At 40.0% G+C, this 16,687-nt stretch overlaps 1 protein-coding gene across 2 annotated transcripts in view; it reads left to right on the top strand.

Moving 5' to 3' along the window:
* NELL2 (neural EGFL like 2) overlaps positions 1–16,687 on the top strand; it is a 107,748-nt gene that overhangs the window by 66,037 nt on the left and 25,024 nt on the right. For both annotated transcript variants that reach the window (XM_028745356.2, XM_028745355.2), the window contains exons 14-15: positions 10,637–10,759; positions 12,689–12,784. In XM_028745356.2, coding sequence (XP_028601189.2) covers positions 10,637–10,759; positions 12,689–12,784 — 219 coding nt within the window. The remainder of the gene's footprint in view (positions 1–10,636; positions 10,760–12,688; positions 12,785–16,687) is intronic.

Genomic DNA, 16,687 nt, shown 5'->3' with positions numbered 1-16,687 from the left:
TGCTATAAAACCCCTTACTAATTTCATTATGGTTTCATGTTCATTTAAAAATGGTGTGTGTGTGTCATCTCAAGCATTGTAATCCAATGATCATGATGGTGACACATTCCTGTTAATCAGCAACAGCCCATTTGGGTGTCCCTACTGTTTACAAGTAAGGCAGAATAGTGGCAAGACTGGGACTACATATCCACACTAGTGGATCTGCTGAAGTTTGTACTTCCTAGCTATCACAACAGATGGGCTTTTGGACATGTATGCAAGAAAAACAAGTCACTGTGATCTACTTAAGCTGTAGGATGCTCCAAAGATTCCCTCAGATACCGGTACCCTTTTGTGTAGAAATGTGTCATAACACATAAAACGTAAAATCTGACACTATCATCAGAAAATAGGAAGGTATAATGGAGGTCCATCTGGACTGAGATGAGGGATAGCACAAAGTTGGAATAGATATTGCTCTGGGGCTGCTGTCTAAGGCTGTGAAGGCAAGAGAAGCTGTAGGTAGATAAAATCTGTGGCCATTTGTTTACTTACTATACTTTACATCCTGCCTTTCCTCCGGGAAGCTCAAGGTGGAGTACAGGGTTTGCATACCCATCCTTTTATCCTTACATCCCTATATGCAAGCCTGAGAAAATCAGTAACTGCATACCCCCCAACCATCCCACTTGAGTGGGACATCTTGGAATGTCCTGGGTGGTTTTTTTTTGGTCCAGTGCTCTGGCACGAGTCAGCTGGTTTGCACCAGAGCACTGGACCAAAAGACACTTGTTTTTGGTCTTACGCTCTGGCACAAATTGTAGCCTCATTAGACTTTACCGATTGGTGGGCTCTGCGTTGCTCCCGGACGGGAGGAAGGAAGTCAAATGACACCGAGGGTTGGTTCAGAGAAAGAGTTCTTTATTTCTGCTCTCTGGAGCAGCAGAAAGGCACTTGCGTGGTCAGTCCACAGCAAGTCCAAAGAAATGAGAAATTTCATGCAGTATATATATCCTCCAGGCACCCTCTCCCCCTTCCCCAGGAATCCAGCCACGTCAGCTTGTACACGCAGGTTGACATCACAGATGTTCCTGCTCTGGTACTCTTAACCATAAAAGGGTTTTCCTTCCTGTACTCCTGACCATAAAAGGGTATTCCTGTTCCATAATCTTATCTTGGAGCAGGAGGTCACCAACCCCAAGAACACACTCTGGCGCTGTTCCCGGACTAGGTCTGTGCGTCAGAGTGTGGTTAGGTTGTAATATAAGACCTAGACATGTCATCCCTACGCCACTGGAACAGCCAAGGTCATCCATTGCTGTCACAGACTGATAAAGGAGAGAGCTTTGTTTATACAGCTGTGTTCTTGTTATGCATTTGCTCAACAGCTCAAGTTAATGCATTTTAGAAATGCTCCCTTGGAGAAAGAAGAAAAGGGGGGTTTGGGGTCCCGTTTCAAACTGACTGCACAGAAACCCATTCCTTCAAAATCAGCTTGCTCCACGAGAGCTCAGGACCAAAAAATTATGAGTGTCTCAATTGATCAATGGGATGGTGGAAGGTATGTGACTGGCCAAAAATCATCCAGCGAACTTCATGGCTGAGGGGGGAATTTGAACCCTGGCCTCTCAAGTCCTAGTTAAAAACTGTAACCCCCACAACACACTGGCTCTCTGAGGATAAATTTGTTTTGAATATTTTTTGTGCATGTGTGGATTCAGTATAAAGTACTTTGAACATACGTACATTCCAGATTTTGCTAGGTTCCAACTCACATCAGCCTTAGCCAGCATGGCCAATAGTCAGGAATGATGGGAGTTGTAGTCCAACAATATCTGAAGGCCAGAGATTCTCTATTCCTGGTATAAATATGTAGAATTTTGTCTGAATTCAATAGCGCTAAGCTAAGAAAGCATGATGAGACAATAAACAATGGTTTGACCTAAATGGAGAGATCACATTTAAACAGGATTTTTTCTTATACATAAACATTTGTTTAGCTAATTTCTTTTGGTCTTTACCATTCATTCACATGTAAAGTCTTTGTATTGTTTGTGTTCATAACCCCAATGACATGTCAGATGAAAATAGATGATGGCTAATTAGCTTGCAAATTGATGTTAAAATGATAGGAATTTGTTTGTTTAAAAAGCAGTGAATTTACATGGCTTTCATCAGTATTGGTCTTTAATTAATGGGATTTCAGGAAATCAGTATCCGCATAACGATATTACAAGCACGTTGAGGTTAGGATTGCACTGACAAGATAAGAAGCAGAGTCTCATAAAGTGATCACCAGGGGAAAATATATTGTCAGTAACAGTAATTACAGCAGGTAATTGTGTCATTTGCTCTGTTTCAGTCCACTGAGCAATGAACCTACCAGCTGTAACATGCTTTCCCCCCTTTGATCTTCAGGGTTTTAGAAAATCTCACACAGCTTAGTAATGAAGATAAATGCTAAGAATATCTGACATTGTATAGATAGGTAGATCTCAAATTAATTGGATTGATTCCTTGGAAAAACGACTTTCCTCTTAGATATGTATTTTTATTCATGGTTTTCATCGCTTAATCAATGTGTATGTTTATTAATAAAATATTGCTTTTTGGGGGGGCCAGTGATTTTGTTAAAATGTCATATTAAATAATACCTGGACTGGACTGAGAAGAATTAATTTCAGGAAAATTAATTTGGGATCTGATTTAGCCAAAGCTACATACATATTTAATTACTTATATTTACCTACATATTAAAAACATTGTGATAGTGTAGGATTTAGGGGCCTACTGGCTTTCTGGAAGATTGATTGCAGATATCCATGGCTCATCAGGTCTTCAAAGTATCAAACAGGTCTTGCTACAGGTTGCTAGTGAGGCCTACACAATAATTAATGGAAACTTGCAGAATATTCTGGGAATGGAAACTAAAGCTTATAAACAGGTGTTGAAGATTACACTCAAACTCTTAACGGACGGTGCTGGCGCTAATTGTGCCCCCGCAAGAGATGGGAGTTGCCCCCCCAATCCCATATTGTCCCGACCCAGCCAAAGGACCTCTGTCTTCGAAGGATTTAACTTTAACCGGCTCCCACGTAACCATCTGGCCACAGCTTCCAAACATCTGATCAGTGTGTCTGGGGCCGAGTCAGGATGGCCGTCCATCAACAGGTACAGTTGGGTGTCATCAGCATACTGGTGGCAGCCCAACCCAAAACTCCAGACAAGCTGGGCAAGGGGGCGCATAAAGACGTTGAAAAGCATCGGGGAGAGTATCGCACCCTGCGGCACTCTACACGCCAAGGAGTGGCGCGACGACAGTTCCCCCCCCAGCGCCACCCTCTGTCCCCTGAAATTTATCTGAGAGATAGTCAGTAAACCTGATTTAGAAATAATTTGTGGAAATAGCTTGCTTGCTCTTAATGAACATATATGCAAATCCAAACCTGCAAATTATTGCAAATGTCTTGCAGTTTTATTTCTTTGAAGTGTTGTTATAAAAGTGTAATTCAATGACCACCAAAGCCAATATTGCTTTGCCAAAGTCAATGTAATGGACACTGAATCAATTTGTAAAAAACTTTAAATCCTAAAATACTGATTCTGCAAAGCAATGCAAACCTAAAATGAAAAACACACTTAATGCTGCTGATGTTTTTGATTTATGATCTTTTAAAACATCTATGACGGTAACATAGAAACTGCATGGCATAATATCTGCCAAATCAAATTAATTCTGGTTTTATTCTTACTTCTCGCTTGAATAGCCAGTGGTTGGTTTTAGGTGTGATTTTTTTCTGATTCGTCATCTAAGCCATTCACAGCATTCTGTCTGCTCCCTTGGAAGAAAAATGGAATGTAAAAATAATCAATGAAGAAGAGCAAATATATCATTTTGTGTATTTAGGCCTTGGTTACAGATGAGTATGAGTTCCTTAAAGCAGTTCTTCTCAAGCAAAATATTGATCTGCACATATGTTTATGGAAAACTGAAAAGGAATGATACCAGTCCTTGACTTTCAAAGGAGTACTTGCCAAAGGTTGCCACTGTTGTACTCTGCAGCTTTTTCCTCTATTAACCATGTAATTGATACAGTTACTGGACTGACAATAATTCTGAGACTAAGGAATTAGATAAATGTGAAAAATAAATATTCTCACACTTCTGCCTTCCTTTTTAAATAAAATTAGATTCATTTTATAAAGATGCCAGAATGTTGCAGGTATAGGGATGTATACAAATTTAATAAATAAAAATAAAACATTTCATGTGGGTGTTAATATAAACTATGGAATGCAGCCCCACAAGCTGTAGTGCACTTATTTGTTTTTGAAAATTTAATTGTTTTAAACCGTTTTTAATATTAACATGGTGTTTAAATTGTTGTAACCTGTCCTGGAACCTTAGAGTAAGGCAATAAATTGTAATAATAACAATTGCAGCAGAAACAACAACAGGTGCTAATTTGGATGGCTTTAAAACAGGGGTCAGCAAACTTTTTCAGCAGGGGGCCGGTCCACTGTCCCTCAGACCTTGTGGGGGGCCAGACTATATTTTTTGGGGGGAAAGGGAACGAATTCCTATGTCCCACAAATAACCAAGAGGTGCATTTTAAATAAAAGCACACATTCTACTCATGTAAAAACACCAGGCAGGCCCCACAAATAACCCAGAGATGCATTTTAAATAAAAGGATACATTCTACTCATGTAAAAACACGCAGATTCCTGGACCATCCACGGGCTGGATTGAGAAGCCGATTGGACTGGATCCGGCCCCGGGCCTTAGTTTGCCTATCCATGCTTTAAAAGATTAGGCCAATTTACAGTGTATAGGGCTATGAATGCCTTCTGGCCCTGCTGACTATATGTTGTATCTCCACTGTTGGAGGCAGTATGCCTCTGAAGAGCAATTACTGGGAACCACAAGTGGTGAAAGTGCTGTTGCACTCAGGTCTAGCTTTCAAGCCTCCCATTGGCATCTGGTTATCCACTGTGAGAACAAGATGTTGGACTATAAATGACCTTTGCTTTGATCCAGTAGGGTGGTTCTTAAGTTCACAGTCACAGGCAAGGCTTATAGACGCTGAGCAACAGGGAGTTAGCTTGTAAAGGTAACCTTTCCACCTGTCAAAAATAGTGGCTGGTTATCTGACCCCAAGGTGAACTCCCCCTTTCCACATCTGATTGCCCCTGGGTTCCTTTTGAATTCACCAAAATATGCTTTTGAAATAGAGATACACAAGAACAGTCTTGTGTTCCTTAGAGAGGCAATGGCAAAGAGCCTCTTTACTGAGAGTTCCTGATTAGTTCTGAAAAAAAAGAAAGAAAATAAATGTGCTTTAGAGGCAACTGAGTATAGGGAGGGTTGAAGCAGGAAAAGGGTTTACCTAAAGCAGTGATGAGTAACCTCTGTCTCACAGGACAAATTTGGCCGTCCTCGCCTCCCCATTGGGACTGCCATTAGTTGGCGAGATATGTTCAGAGGGTGCAAGATTGGATATCTGTATGCTAAGCTCTTGGTCCAGTAAATTTCAGAATCAGATCTTACCAATATATACAATCTTTGTTTGGAAATAATGTCCTTGGTCACCTGAACAGCTTTCTCAGAAGCAATGTGAAAAGCACATTAGGTGCATCATTCAAAGTGCATGCCGTGAAGCAAATGCAGAGTGCAGTTTGTATTAGACATTTAATGGAAACACAACCACTTCATTAACTCTGCTGCATTATTATGTGCTCTATATCATTATGTGATCCAAATAGGCTGTCAACAAGCATTACGTTTTAAGCAGCTTTAATTTAAATGTGATCTTTGCTTTAAATTTAGACAATGCCTTCAGGAATCCATATGATCACTCAGTGATAAAGCTAATTATTTCTTCATGTAAGCATCGAAATATACCTATATGTGGCAGAAATTGAAATCAGCCCTTTGCTCACTGTCCCCATCCATCCCTGAATTAGCAATACCTTAAGTGTGACTCTGTTAGGAACATGATATATTGTACTAATATACTAGTAACAGCACCGTGCACCCAATAATTTTGGCCTGGAAAAACAATGTTGGCTATTTTTGTGGCAATAAAGCTATTGCATCTGACTGTCTACTCAACCTGAAATCGTTAAGAAAGCATCTTTCTCCTGAGAATTCCATTACAGCAGTATAGTAAAAAATGGATGGGCTCCCTTCCCAGAGCACTGCAGCATTAAAAAAAAAAAAGTGTCTTCTCTCTTTCCCCTCTCTGTTGCATTATTTAGCTGTTCGAGTGGTTGCTTCGATGGTGGTGTATATTTTGAGGAAAATTCCATTTTAAAAGCTGTGAATGCCTAACCCTTTTTATGCCACAGCTGAGAATCACTGAAAAACATATTATTTCTTAGGAGGAAATAAACCATACTTGATCTTCTCGAAAGCTGTAGTTTATAGGAAGCAATTTAGGCACAAGTTCTATTTCTATGCATGTAACTAAAGGTCAAGCTAGATGTGTGCATTAGTTCCCAGCCCCTGTGTTTAGCCCAAATCAATAACAAGGAAGTAATGTTTTGTCCAGTTATGTTGGAAGAATTTCAGTTAGTTCAAGGATGCGGACAAGGTACATAGATAGGTGCAGGCAGACACTTGCATTCCCGACCCATAGCCCTGGTAAATTGTCCAGGCACATAGTACTGAAAGCTGGCCAAGTAATTTAGGCATTCAAGGCAGGGAATCACTTTGCCTAATGGTAGGGCCAGCTCTGTCTGCTTATCTAAAAAAAGCTTCACCTGTTTAAGTAATGCACATTTGGCAGTTAGATGTATGGCAGCAAGGAGAATGTAAAAGCTGGAAGTGAGTAGTTTTGATTGCTTCAAGACACAGTCCTATGCATTCTTACCAAGAAGAACATGGATAGGCTTTGGCCACTCCAGCATAACCCTGTGAATGCTGGCTTAGAAGGAAGCCCCCTGCAATATTCAATGGCTGTTACTCCCAAGCAAGATTTCAGCCTCCCTCCCAGATAAATAAGTTTAGAATTGCAGCCCACTAGGAAGCAAGTCTCGGGACATGGGTGGCACTGTGGGTTAAACCACAGAGCCTAGGACTTGCTGATCAGAAGATCGGCGGTTTGAATCCCCGTGACGGGGTGAGCTCCCGTTGCTCAGTCCCTGCTCCTGCCAACCTAGCAGTTCAAAAACACGCCAAAGTGCAAGTAGATAAATAGGTACCGCTGTGGCGGGAAGTTAAACGGCGTTTCAATGCACTGCTCTGGTTTGCCGCAACCCCAGAGTCGGTCACGACTGGACCTAATGGTCAGGGGTCCCTTTACCTTTAGGAAGCAAGTCTAAATTAACTAAGTGGGACTTACTTCTAAGTAAGCATATGCCAACTAGTTTTGCAATCTTCTCATTTATTGATAAGATCCCTCCTGCCCCTGTAAAGTGCATCATGTTGGTCTTCTCAGGTTGTTATTTAAGCTAGTGAATGACATGTTGGTCTTCTCAGGTTGTTATTTAAGCTAGTGAATGATTGTTGGGGCATGGCAGCCCAGTGCTGAATGGAACTCACCTTAAATCTCACACTATTTGCTCTCCTAAACAAGCCATAAAAACAAAAACAAGGACAGTAAAAGGTAGGGGAGGAGAGTCATTAGTCTTTAATCCACCACATCTCATTTTCATTCACACACCCCTCTTCTGAGGTTTGTAGTGCAGATGGAGGACAACATTTCAATGCAGAGTGACAGGAATGAAAATGCCTTTAACAAAATTAATAGCCTTTCCCTTTTACATTGGACACCCCAGTGAACTACCTGCACTCCCTGTCTCATTTCCAGTTTTACTTCTTTACTTACAATGTTTTTTTTAGGCAGGAAATTCCATAATTGAAGTGTATCCATAAAAAGGCCCTGTGTCTGATACCAAACAAGTCTGATGTAAAGGGAGACTAGATAACAGAGCCTGGGAAGGTTAGGGAAGTTCATATGGGCAAAGGTGCCCCTTTGAATAACCTCTAAATTTGGGCAAAGGGGGTCCTTTTAAGATTATGATCATTGTGAGCAGAAGCTTATAGATTTGGCTTTTCCTGAGTTGCCATGGTCCAGTAATGCTGTAGGATTACAGCTCCCCAGGCACCAGGGGGTGGAAGAGAACAGCTGAGAATTGAATCAGCTGAGCTTAAAATATGATTGAATTTCAAAGCTGCCATTTCTAGCTCAAGGCCTTTGCCTTGCAATAAATATATTAAAGACCACCTGCAATTCTGTGCTCCTCCATGTCTTTGCACATCTAAACAAGACAGTATGGCAAGGGAAGAAAAGGTAACAAAATTTCACCAGGCCAACTAGTCCACCGAATGGGATATATTACATTGTCAAAGTTGTGACTTCTCTTTCTTTCCCAATAGCTTGATCCTATATAAACACTTCTTTTTTCTGCACAGAGGCAGCCTGTGGAGTTCATGGCTGCTGGAGGTCACCAAGTCATATAGTGAAACAAGATTACTGAGGTAGCTAGGTAATTTTATGAATAGTAATATAGTTATACATGCTGAGGTGAAAGTAATTAAACTGTGTACTTCAGGAATCAAAAACAGGAGTTCTTTAATATAGTTTGCTTAAGACTAAATAAAGGCTTGTAAGTCCAAATTATGATCTGAAGCAGATGAAAATGAAGCAGTTGCACAATGACCAACTGCAGACAACCTTTTCTAATTTTCCAAACTATTGTTTGGACCACTGAGAACTTACTGTGTGAGAACTTACTTTCCCTGCCTCCTCCTCTGGAAGATTTCTAGCTTCGTTTTCTTGTTGGTTATAACCATAGTTTCCTGTGATATCAAAATCAGCCCAAACTATGTAACTAGGATTGCCTCAAAACCATGGTTTGCAAAACTAACCCATACATAATTTCAAGTTATGTGTTGGGGGAATCCTCTCAGCTGAGCCACTCAGTGCTACGAAGTCATGAACCACAACCCAAAAAGAGGTGCTACTTCCATACTGCAAATTGATGAGATATTTGCATACGTTATACAGTTTTAACTATTAATTAAAACCAGTTTCAAACTTGCATCCTTCAGATCATTTTTTTCATATCTATCAAACAGCGAAGGAGCCTCTGGTACATTTGTCATATAATCCTTGCACATTGTAGACAATTTGGGGGCACATTTCCAGGTCCATAGTTCACAAAAAGTGGTTGCCGGAGGCTTTATTGGACTTCGATTTTGCCCTGCAGTGTATATCCTAGTACACACTCCGTACCCTGTGGCAGCACACTGCGGGAAAAGACCAATAGCAGTAGGCAAGCTGTCTTTTAATGAAGTTTGTCTGGTATAACTGATCTTTTCTTTCAAGTACCTCTGATAAGCTTCAGAGGAACTCCAGGGTTCCCTGAAACACAGTTTGAAACCTACCAATCCAAAGCATCAAAAGAGGCTGATGTGATGTATCTCAGGTATCTGAAATTATATTTCTAAAAAGAAAAGGTGTCTAGCTAGCACCTAGGCAGTAACCTGAAGTTCAGATGGGCGTGCAGTCCCAAACTGATTAGCCTTGCTTAAAGGACTAGCTCCACAAAATTACTGCTTTATTCCCATAAGCTTAGAAAATGAGTGACTATAGTTCAAGAGACCTGGGGAAGTTTTCAGAAGAATTAGTGTTAAATTCAGGAGTTCTTGACTTCAATCTCTGTTGTTAAATGGGACAGAAATAAGGAAGCACGGTAGCAATAAGCAGTGAGCATAGAACTCTGGACATTTTGATGGACAAGATTCTGAGAAATGTTTGTTGAGCAATTGTTCTGTGATGGTTAGAGGGTCAAATTCGGATCTGAGGAGGCTCAGGTGCAAATCCCAGCTCAGCCACAAAGTTTCTTGGATGATTTTGGGTCTCCCGCTCTTTCTGAGCCTAATCAACCTCACAGGGTTGTTGTGAGAGTAAAATGGGTGACATGTATTGAACTTTTTGAAGAAAAGGCATGGTAAAACTCTTAATAAAAATAAAATAAAATGCTGGTTTAATTCTATGCATCAGTTGCTGTATGAAACTTTAAATTATATCGTTCTTCTCACAAAAGAGCAAAACATTTATTTCTGCCATTTTAGAATTGTATGTGAGAGGGGAAGCACAATTATTAAGATTGAGGTGTACTTCTGTTCTTTTTATTACATTGATTTGTGGAGACAATGATGGCAAAACTCCCACTGATTTAATGGTTTTGGACTGTGTACTTGTTTTGAATGATCATAAGAGAGTTATACCACATTATTGTTATTGTTATTATTATACATTGCTTTCCCCCCTGATTGGACTCAAGGCAGCTTACAGATAAAAAAAAGGACTGCTAAAAACAATTAGGGGAAAAAACAACATTTAAAACAATTAAACGTTGATAGAAATAAAACTATATACATACATAAAATTTATTAAAACCATACCAGTAATTAAAATAAAAACAGCACAGTGCCACCCCTTTCATTAAAAGCAGTCAGTTCCCCAAAATGTGTTGGGATTCCCACTGTTTCAGCACCCAAGCTTTGAAACAAAATATCAATTTTATTTCTTACAAAGCTTTTTGAGTAAATTAGCATGAACCACTCCTACAACTTTCAGCTTCTTAGCATCAGAAATATAGTCGTTGTTGCTGTTCTAAATAGCATTGTTTCACCTTCTAGAACACGATGAATGTCTCACAAACCAACACAGCTGTGATGAAAATGCACTCTGCTTCAATACCGTGGGAGGACATAACTGTGTTTGCAAGCCAGGTTTTACTGGAAATGGCACTGTATGCAAAGGTAAGGTATCAGAACAAAAACCAAATTGTTTATTGTCTTGCTGGATTTTTCCTTTTCATTGATAAATGCTAAAGCTGCCTTTGTACCTGGAAGACGAATAATTCAGGCCCAACAACTTTAAGCAGAACCAATAGAAACCTAGTCAATTCATTTTAGCATATACTCTTCTTATAAATAATATGCTGCTTCACACCAGACAAAGCAGCGATTTCATGTTTACGACTAAACGCGGTGGAGAATTGTGAGCAATTACAACTCCCTGGAATATGCATTGATGTAAAACATTCAGTGATAAATGCACTGCCAGTGTGTTGTGTCAATATCTGCTTTGTGTTTCATATAAGTGTTTGTATTTCATATAATCATAGCATTTGTAGAGTTGGGAGGATCCATGAGGATCATCTAGCCCAAGATCCTGCGAAGCAGGAATATTTTGCCCAATGTGGGGCTTGAACCCACAAGCCTGAGATTAAGAGACTTGTGTTCTACCATCTGAGCTATCCCAGCTGTCGTTTGTTGGTCTTCTTTTGCCCAGAATGTTGGAGAGGCTGTGATGGACAGGCTCTGGGTCAGCCTCCTGTTCATCCAGCAACCAGTGAGAGCTAGGGAGACTAACAGCCAATCAGGAGCCAGGGGCAGGGAGTTGGAAGCTTACAGTTTCATGGCCAGATAGGGAATTGACTCTCAGTGAGGACTATTTGTTAAGATAGGTGGGCGCTAGCTGCCATTGTGGGCAGTTGGGGGTTTGGGCTATTTGAGTGGGGTTAGCTACTCAAGGCAACACAGTTGTTGGATGAGTGAGTGTTGCTGGATAGGAACATAGATAGCCATTCTAAATGGGAAAAATCTACCTGAGATTTGGTTTGGGAAAGGGTTCTGTTTAACAATTATCTGCAAAGGGTGTGCATCTTAAACTAGGTTTTGTGCATCAGTTATGAAACAATAAACCCTCATAGGGCGAAATTAAATAAACCCTTAGTTTTGTTCCAGAAGTCCCTCCTTAAACTTTGAACTTCTGGGTGGGGAGTGAATAGACATTGGATTATCTTTAAAGAGTTGCAAGGTATTAAACTTATGTAATCTTGAATGCTATTAGTTATTTTTAGACCCCTCCTGTATGAATAGCAGAAAGAGTTTTATCCATCAGCACACCCACCAAATCAGTCATGTTTCCCAGCCCCCATCTTCAGGTATGGCATCTGTCACAGAGACAAGCAAACTTTGTTATCGGCTGAGTTTTAGAAACTTCCAAAGTCTGTAATTGAAGGCCTTTGCTTCCTGCCAAGGGAGTGACAGTCGTTAGCTGAATAAGCATTCACGCAACATTTAAAAATGCACCAAACATAGACAGAGCCATTTGTATGGCTCTGGCTCCCTCCCTTCTAGCAGGATGTCAATTTTCTTGAGAAGATCGCAACAAATGACCCCACCCCCCAATGTTTTTGAGGCTTAAAATGTCAAAACACCATTGAATGAAGGCTGTGCATCCATGGAAAAGGGCCTACCATAGCACTCCTGCAAAGTTCAAAGAAGACCTCAGGCTGATGTAATTAAGCCCATCAGATTTATCACTGGCAATGTGACAAGCATCACATTAGACACTTCCTAACTTTTTAAGATCATGGATGAAAACATGATGGGCTGGAAGATTACAGTGTGTAATACATGAGCAAGTGAGGCTCAAAATCCTTCCTAGTCAGGCATGTAGGAAAGTACCTTTGCCCTTTGACTCAGTACAATTGAAGGCTACCACATTGATTTAAAACATTCACAGTGTGTTAATTTAAGATATTTATAGTGCTTTCATTTTTTGGTATTTGCAGTTCGTGTCTACTCTCAGGTAAGTGGGTATAAGATTGTTTCCTTAATATTTTGTTTTTTACAATAGTATTGTGGGATCCTTTCATTTTTCTTTTTTTATGGTTTCAGCTTTCTGCAAAGACGGTTGTAGAAATGGTGGAGCCTGTATCGCTTCCAATGTTTGTGCCTGCCCACAAGGATTCACAGGCCCAAGCTGTGAAACTGGTGAGAAATCCTCTTGTTGACTTGCAAAGTCAGTCTTACATTCTTACATAAAGTCATACCAAAAAAAATACTCTTTACTAACATGTATCTAAAATTAAGTGCAGCTGTGGAAGGATAACTAGATCATTTGCTCCGTGTTTCCTTTCAGTAAATTCTTCTGCATCAAATGTAGTCATGGAATATATTTTTTGCATCACTGTTTTTGGTACATAGATTTTGGTACATAGAATTGTTACTGCGTGTATGTGGGCATTATTTTAGTTTTAATTGTGATTGTTTTCAGTCGTTGCTACAACCTAGAGTGGAGTTGCACAGATCTTGAATTTGTTTATCTCAGGTTGAAGCAAATAAGTATCTTTCTGCAGCATAGATATATTGAAATATTATCTAAAGCTAGGTAATGACAATATTAGCAATGCAGCGAATCATAAGTACATTATATTGTAGCAGTAAGCCCCGCTGAGTTCATTAGAAATTATTTCTATCTTATGGCTATGATCAAATTAAACTACTTATATGTGGCTTACAGTGTACTGGGGCAACAAGAGGGAAAGTCTGGGTTTTGAAATTTATGCAAAAAGCTTTCCAGTTGTGTAGTTTTTATTTGTATAACCCTGTTTGTCTATGTCCACTTTCACATGCATGCTGCAAGTTACATAGATTACAGGACTACTACTGATCCATGAGCAGAAAGCTTTATATATATAGGATTTGCATTCCATCTCTGATTGAAAAATGAAAATAGAAGTTTAGCATTTTGGCTAAAATCTGAAAATTGCCTTGAGTTCTGTCAGAACTGCCCCCCATGATCTTACTTTGGTTGTCATTCTAATGCCAAGGAATGTATTCAAACTTCAGTGTAGTCCAGTCTTCGTTGTGAACAATCTTACCTGTTCAGTCATAAGCTAAACAGTAGTTGTACAAAACATCTGGAAGGAAGATGCTATAAAGATACAGGATAATCAAGCCATAGTTCTACCAAAAAGATTTTCAAACAGCTGTCAGGTCTGTGTGTGATGTTATCAAGCTGTTAACAGCAATGGTCCACCTGAGAAGTGAAAAATAATCCTGTTGTTCTTAGGTAGAAACTGTCATTGTAGTAACAGTTTTATCTAGAAAGAATACATCTTTCTCTGCAAATGGATGGGGCTATTTTCAAACATTACTTGGGGGCAAATAATGCATATAGGTTTGTTTTGCTTTGGGTCGTATCCAGCAGTGTCACTCAGCTGATGGCAAGGCTTCTAAGAATCTCAAGGCGCCGTATATGGTTATCTTCCTTCTTATTTAATCCCCCACAACAACCCTGTGAGGTAGGTTAGATTGTGAGGCAGTGATTAGTCCAAGGTCCAAGGTCACCCAGTGAGCTTCATGACCAATAATACATCATTTCTCTGTTTTGTAACTTCATTTGCATACCTGAGGTTTGGAAGATTTAAATTCAACTCAGGTTAGAGGCTTGCCCAGGTAATTGCTATAGATTAGATCTCTCTAGAGTTACGTGTCACATTCTGTGGAAGCTAAACATTTTGCATGTGTGACTGCTGCTCTTCACTGCAACTTTAAATTAATTTGTTCAGGTGCACTGGCCATGATAATAGAAAGATTTAGATTATGACTGTTCCTAGGGGAGGCTTGCATAAAATCCTTTTAATTCCGGTACTCATGGTTTCTTAGAAAAATAGTTTTACTGCTACTCAGAATATAATTTATTGTCAAAGCTGCCACAAAGCTTGTTAAGTGTGCTGATACTGCTAAAGCTGCTGGAGTATTTAGCACTTCAGATTTACTGCTGTGTTCAGATAACAGTAGTCACAATGAACCCATACCCACTTGATTTGTAAGATCGCTAACTGGATTTGGTCTGAGCAATTATATAGGACTCCAGGTGACCATAACCAAATTCTAATCAAGAAAGTTTGTCCACGTTTTTCCTCAACTCTCAGGAGAGAAATAAACCTTCATTTTCCCTTCTCTGGTTTCTTTTTGTTTCTTCCTTTGCCCATCCCATTGAATGGGTAGCCAGGTAGTAGAAGGACAAGGACTTACCTCTTCGTGCTTCATCTCTGGCAAGGCAATGAACAGATTAACTCACTAAAGAGGAAGTGAAATCTATGGTTCCCGATAGGTTGCTGATCAGCCCTCAACAAATATGTGGATATTTCAGCCTTGTACCTGGCACTGCTCAGGAATTCTTGTTGTTGTTGTTTAGTCGTTTAGTCGTGTCCGACTCTTCGTGACCCCATGGACCAGAGCACGCCAGGCACTCCTGTCTTCCACTGCCTCCCGCAGTTTGGTCAAACTCATGCTGATAGCTTTGAGAACACTATCCAACCATCTCATCTTCTGTCGTCCCCTTCTCCTTGTGCCCTCCATCTTTCCCAACATCAGGGTCTTTTCCAGGGAGTCTTCTCTTCTCATGAGGTGGCCAAAGTATTGGAGCCTCAGCTTCAGGATCTGTCCTTCCAGTGAGCACTCAGGGCTGATTTCCTTCAGAATGGATCGGTTTGATCTTCTCGCAGTCCATGGGACTCTCAAGAGTCTCCTCCAGCACCATAATTCAAAAGCATCAATTCTTCGGCGATCAGCCTTCTTTATGGTCCAGCTCTCACTTCCATACATTACTACTGGGAATTCTAAGAAACTCAAAAGTCAGAGCAGTTTTGAAAGGTTCAGCCCACCATCTTGATTCAAAATGGACTCCAATTGTATCCAGTCTTAGACGATAACCAGCTCTGTGATGTCAGGAACCATTATTTAAAGTTTGGTTATGGCATATTGAGCCAACAACTTTCTGGAGTATACAGTAGATACAATCTAAAGAAAGAGAGAATATAACTCAAGGATCTTTTACATTCTGTGTGCATCCTAGCCCTATTTCCATAAATCAATCTTTTGCCCTCCTTTAATTAGTATTCAGGATGAATGTCTGTTTCTACAGATGTAAAGATAAAATAGGTCACCATTAAAGTTTGTACTTTTCACTAAGTAAGAAGTGTGCCAGGATTTAATAAGTCAGACTGGGGTCAATTTCCTAGCTCCTTTTATGCCATAAAGAAATGCATTGTGGTTCATTTTTTCCTAGCAACTTAAATGTTATACAAAATAGAATTTTCCTGTCAAGTTAATCATGCAGCTCATAAAGCACTTTTGAGGAGTGTGAAAGGAAGAAGAAAATTGCTTAGTCTCTGCTCAGACTAAGGTTCTGCTTTTATTTTATATTTTAGTCAAGGGATCCCCTGCACTTCTACAGGAAAGAGGAATAATAATTGTGTATTTTGATAATTGCCTTTGTATCTCCTTGGAAAAATTAAAGACTTCTTTTACAACAACAATGTTAAACATGTGTCAATAGAAGTTCACAAATATTGCCCTGGTTTGTTAGGTAGCTATTATTTCTTCACTCATTTGCGTTAGGGGGTGTAGAAGGCAAAAAACAGCAAGAGTTTCCACTGTTGCTCATTGAAGAGATTACCTTCTCCCAAAAAAAAAAAAAAAAATCCTACTTACTAGACAGCCAAGGGGACTGGCCTTGGTGAGCTGGCATGTTGATTTGCGGGTCTCTGGGTATAGTACCACAAAGGACCAATTTGTGTGACCAAAATGGAAGCTTTGTAGAGCAGCAGCCTCTACAAAGAAAATGAATGCGTGTTGCAGCTTGGGTTGTCTCCTGACTTGGCCACTGCAACCTTCTCTTCTCTAGCCTTTCATTATTTCTTTATCGCTATTACATCTCCATTCACAACTCTGCTACCCATAAAGGTTCACCTTCCTTCTTATTACTAAGATGACATGCAGTCCCGTCTTTAATCCCTACACTGGTATCCTCTCTACTCACAGTTTCACCACAAGCTCTTCATCCTTCAGAGCTTTTCTCCATCCTCTTAACTAAACTTCAGTATG

The sequence above is a fragment of the Podarcis muralis genome, chromosome 10 (genome assembly GCF_964188315.1).
Source record: "Podarcis muralis chromosome 10, rPodMur119.hap1.1, whole genome shotgun sequence".
Classification (NCBI taxonomy): Eukaryota; Metazoa; Chordata; class Lepidosauria; order Squamata; family Lacertidae; genus Podarcis; species Podarcis muralis.
This window is presented reverse-complemented; position numbering and strand designations above follow the sequence as displayed.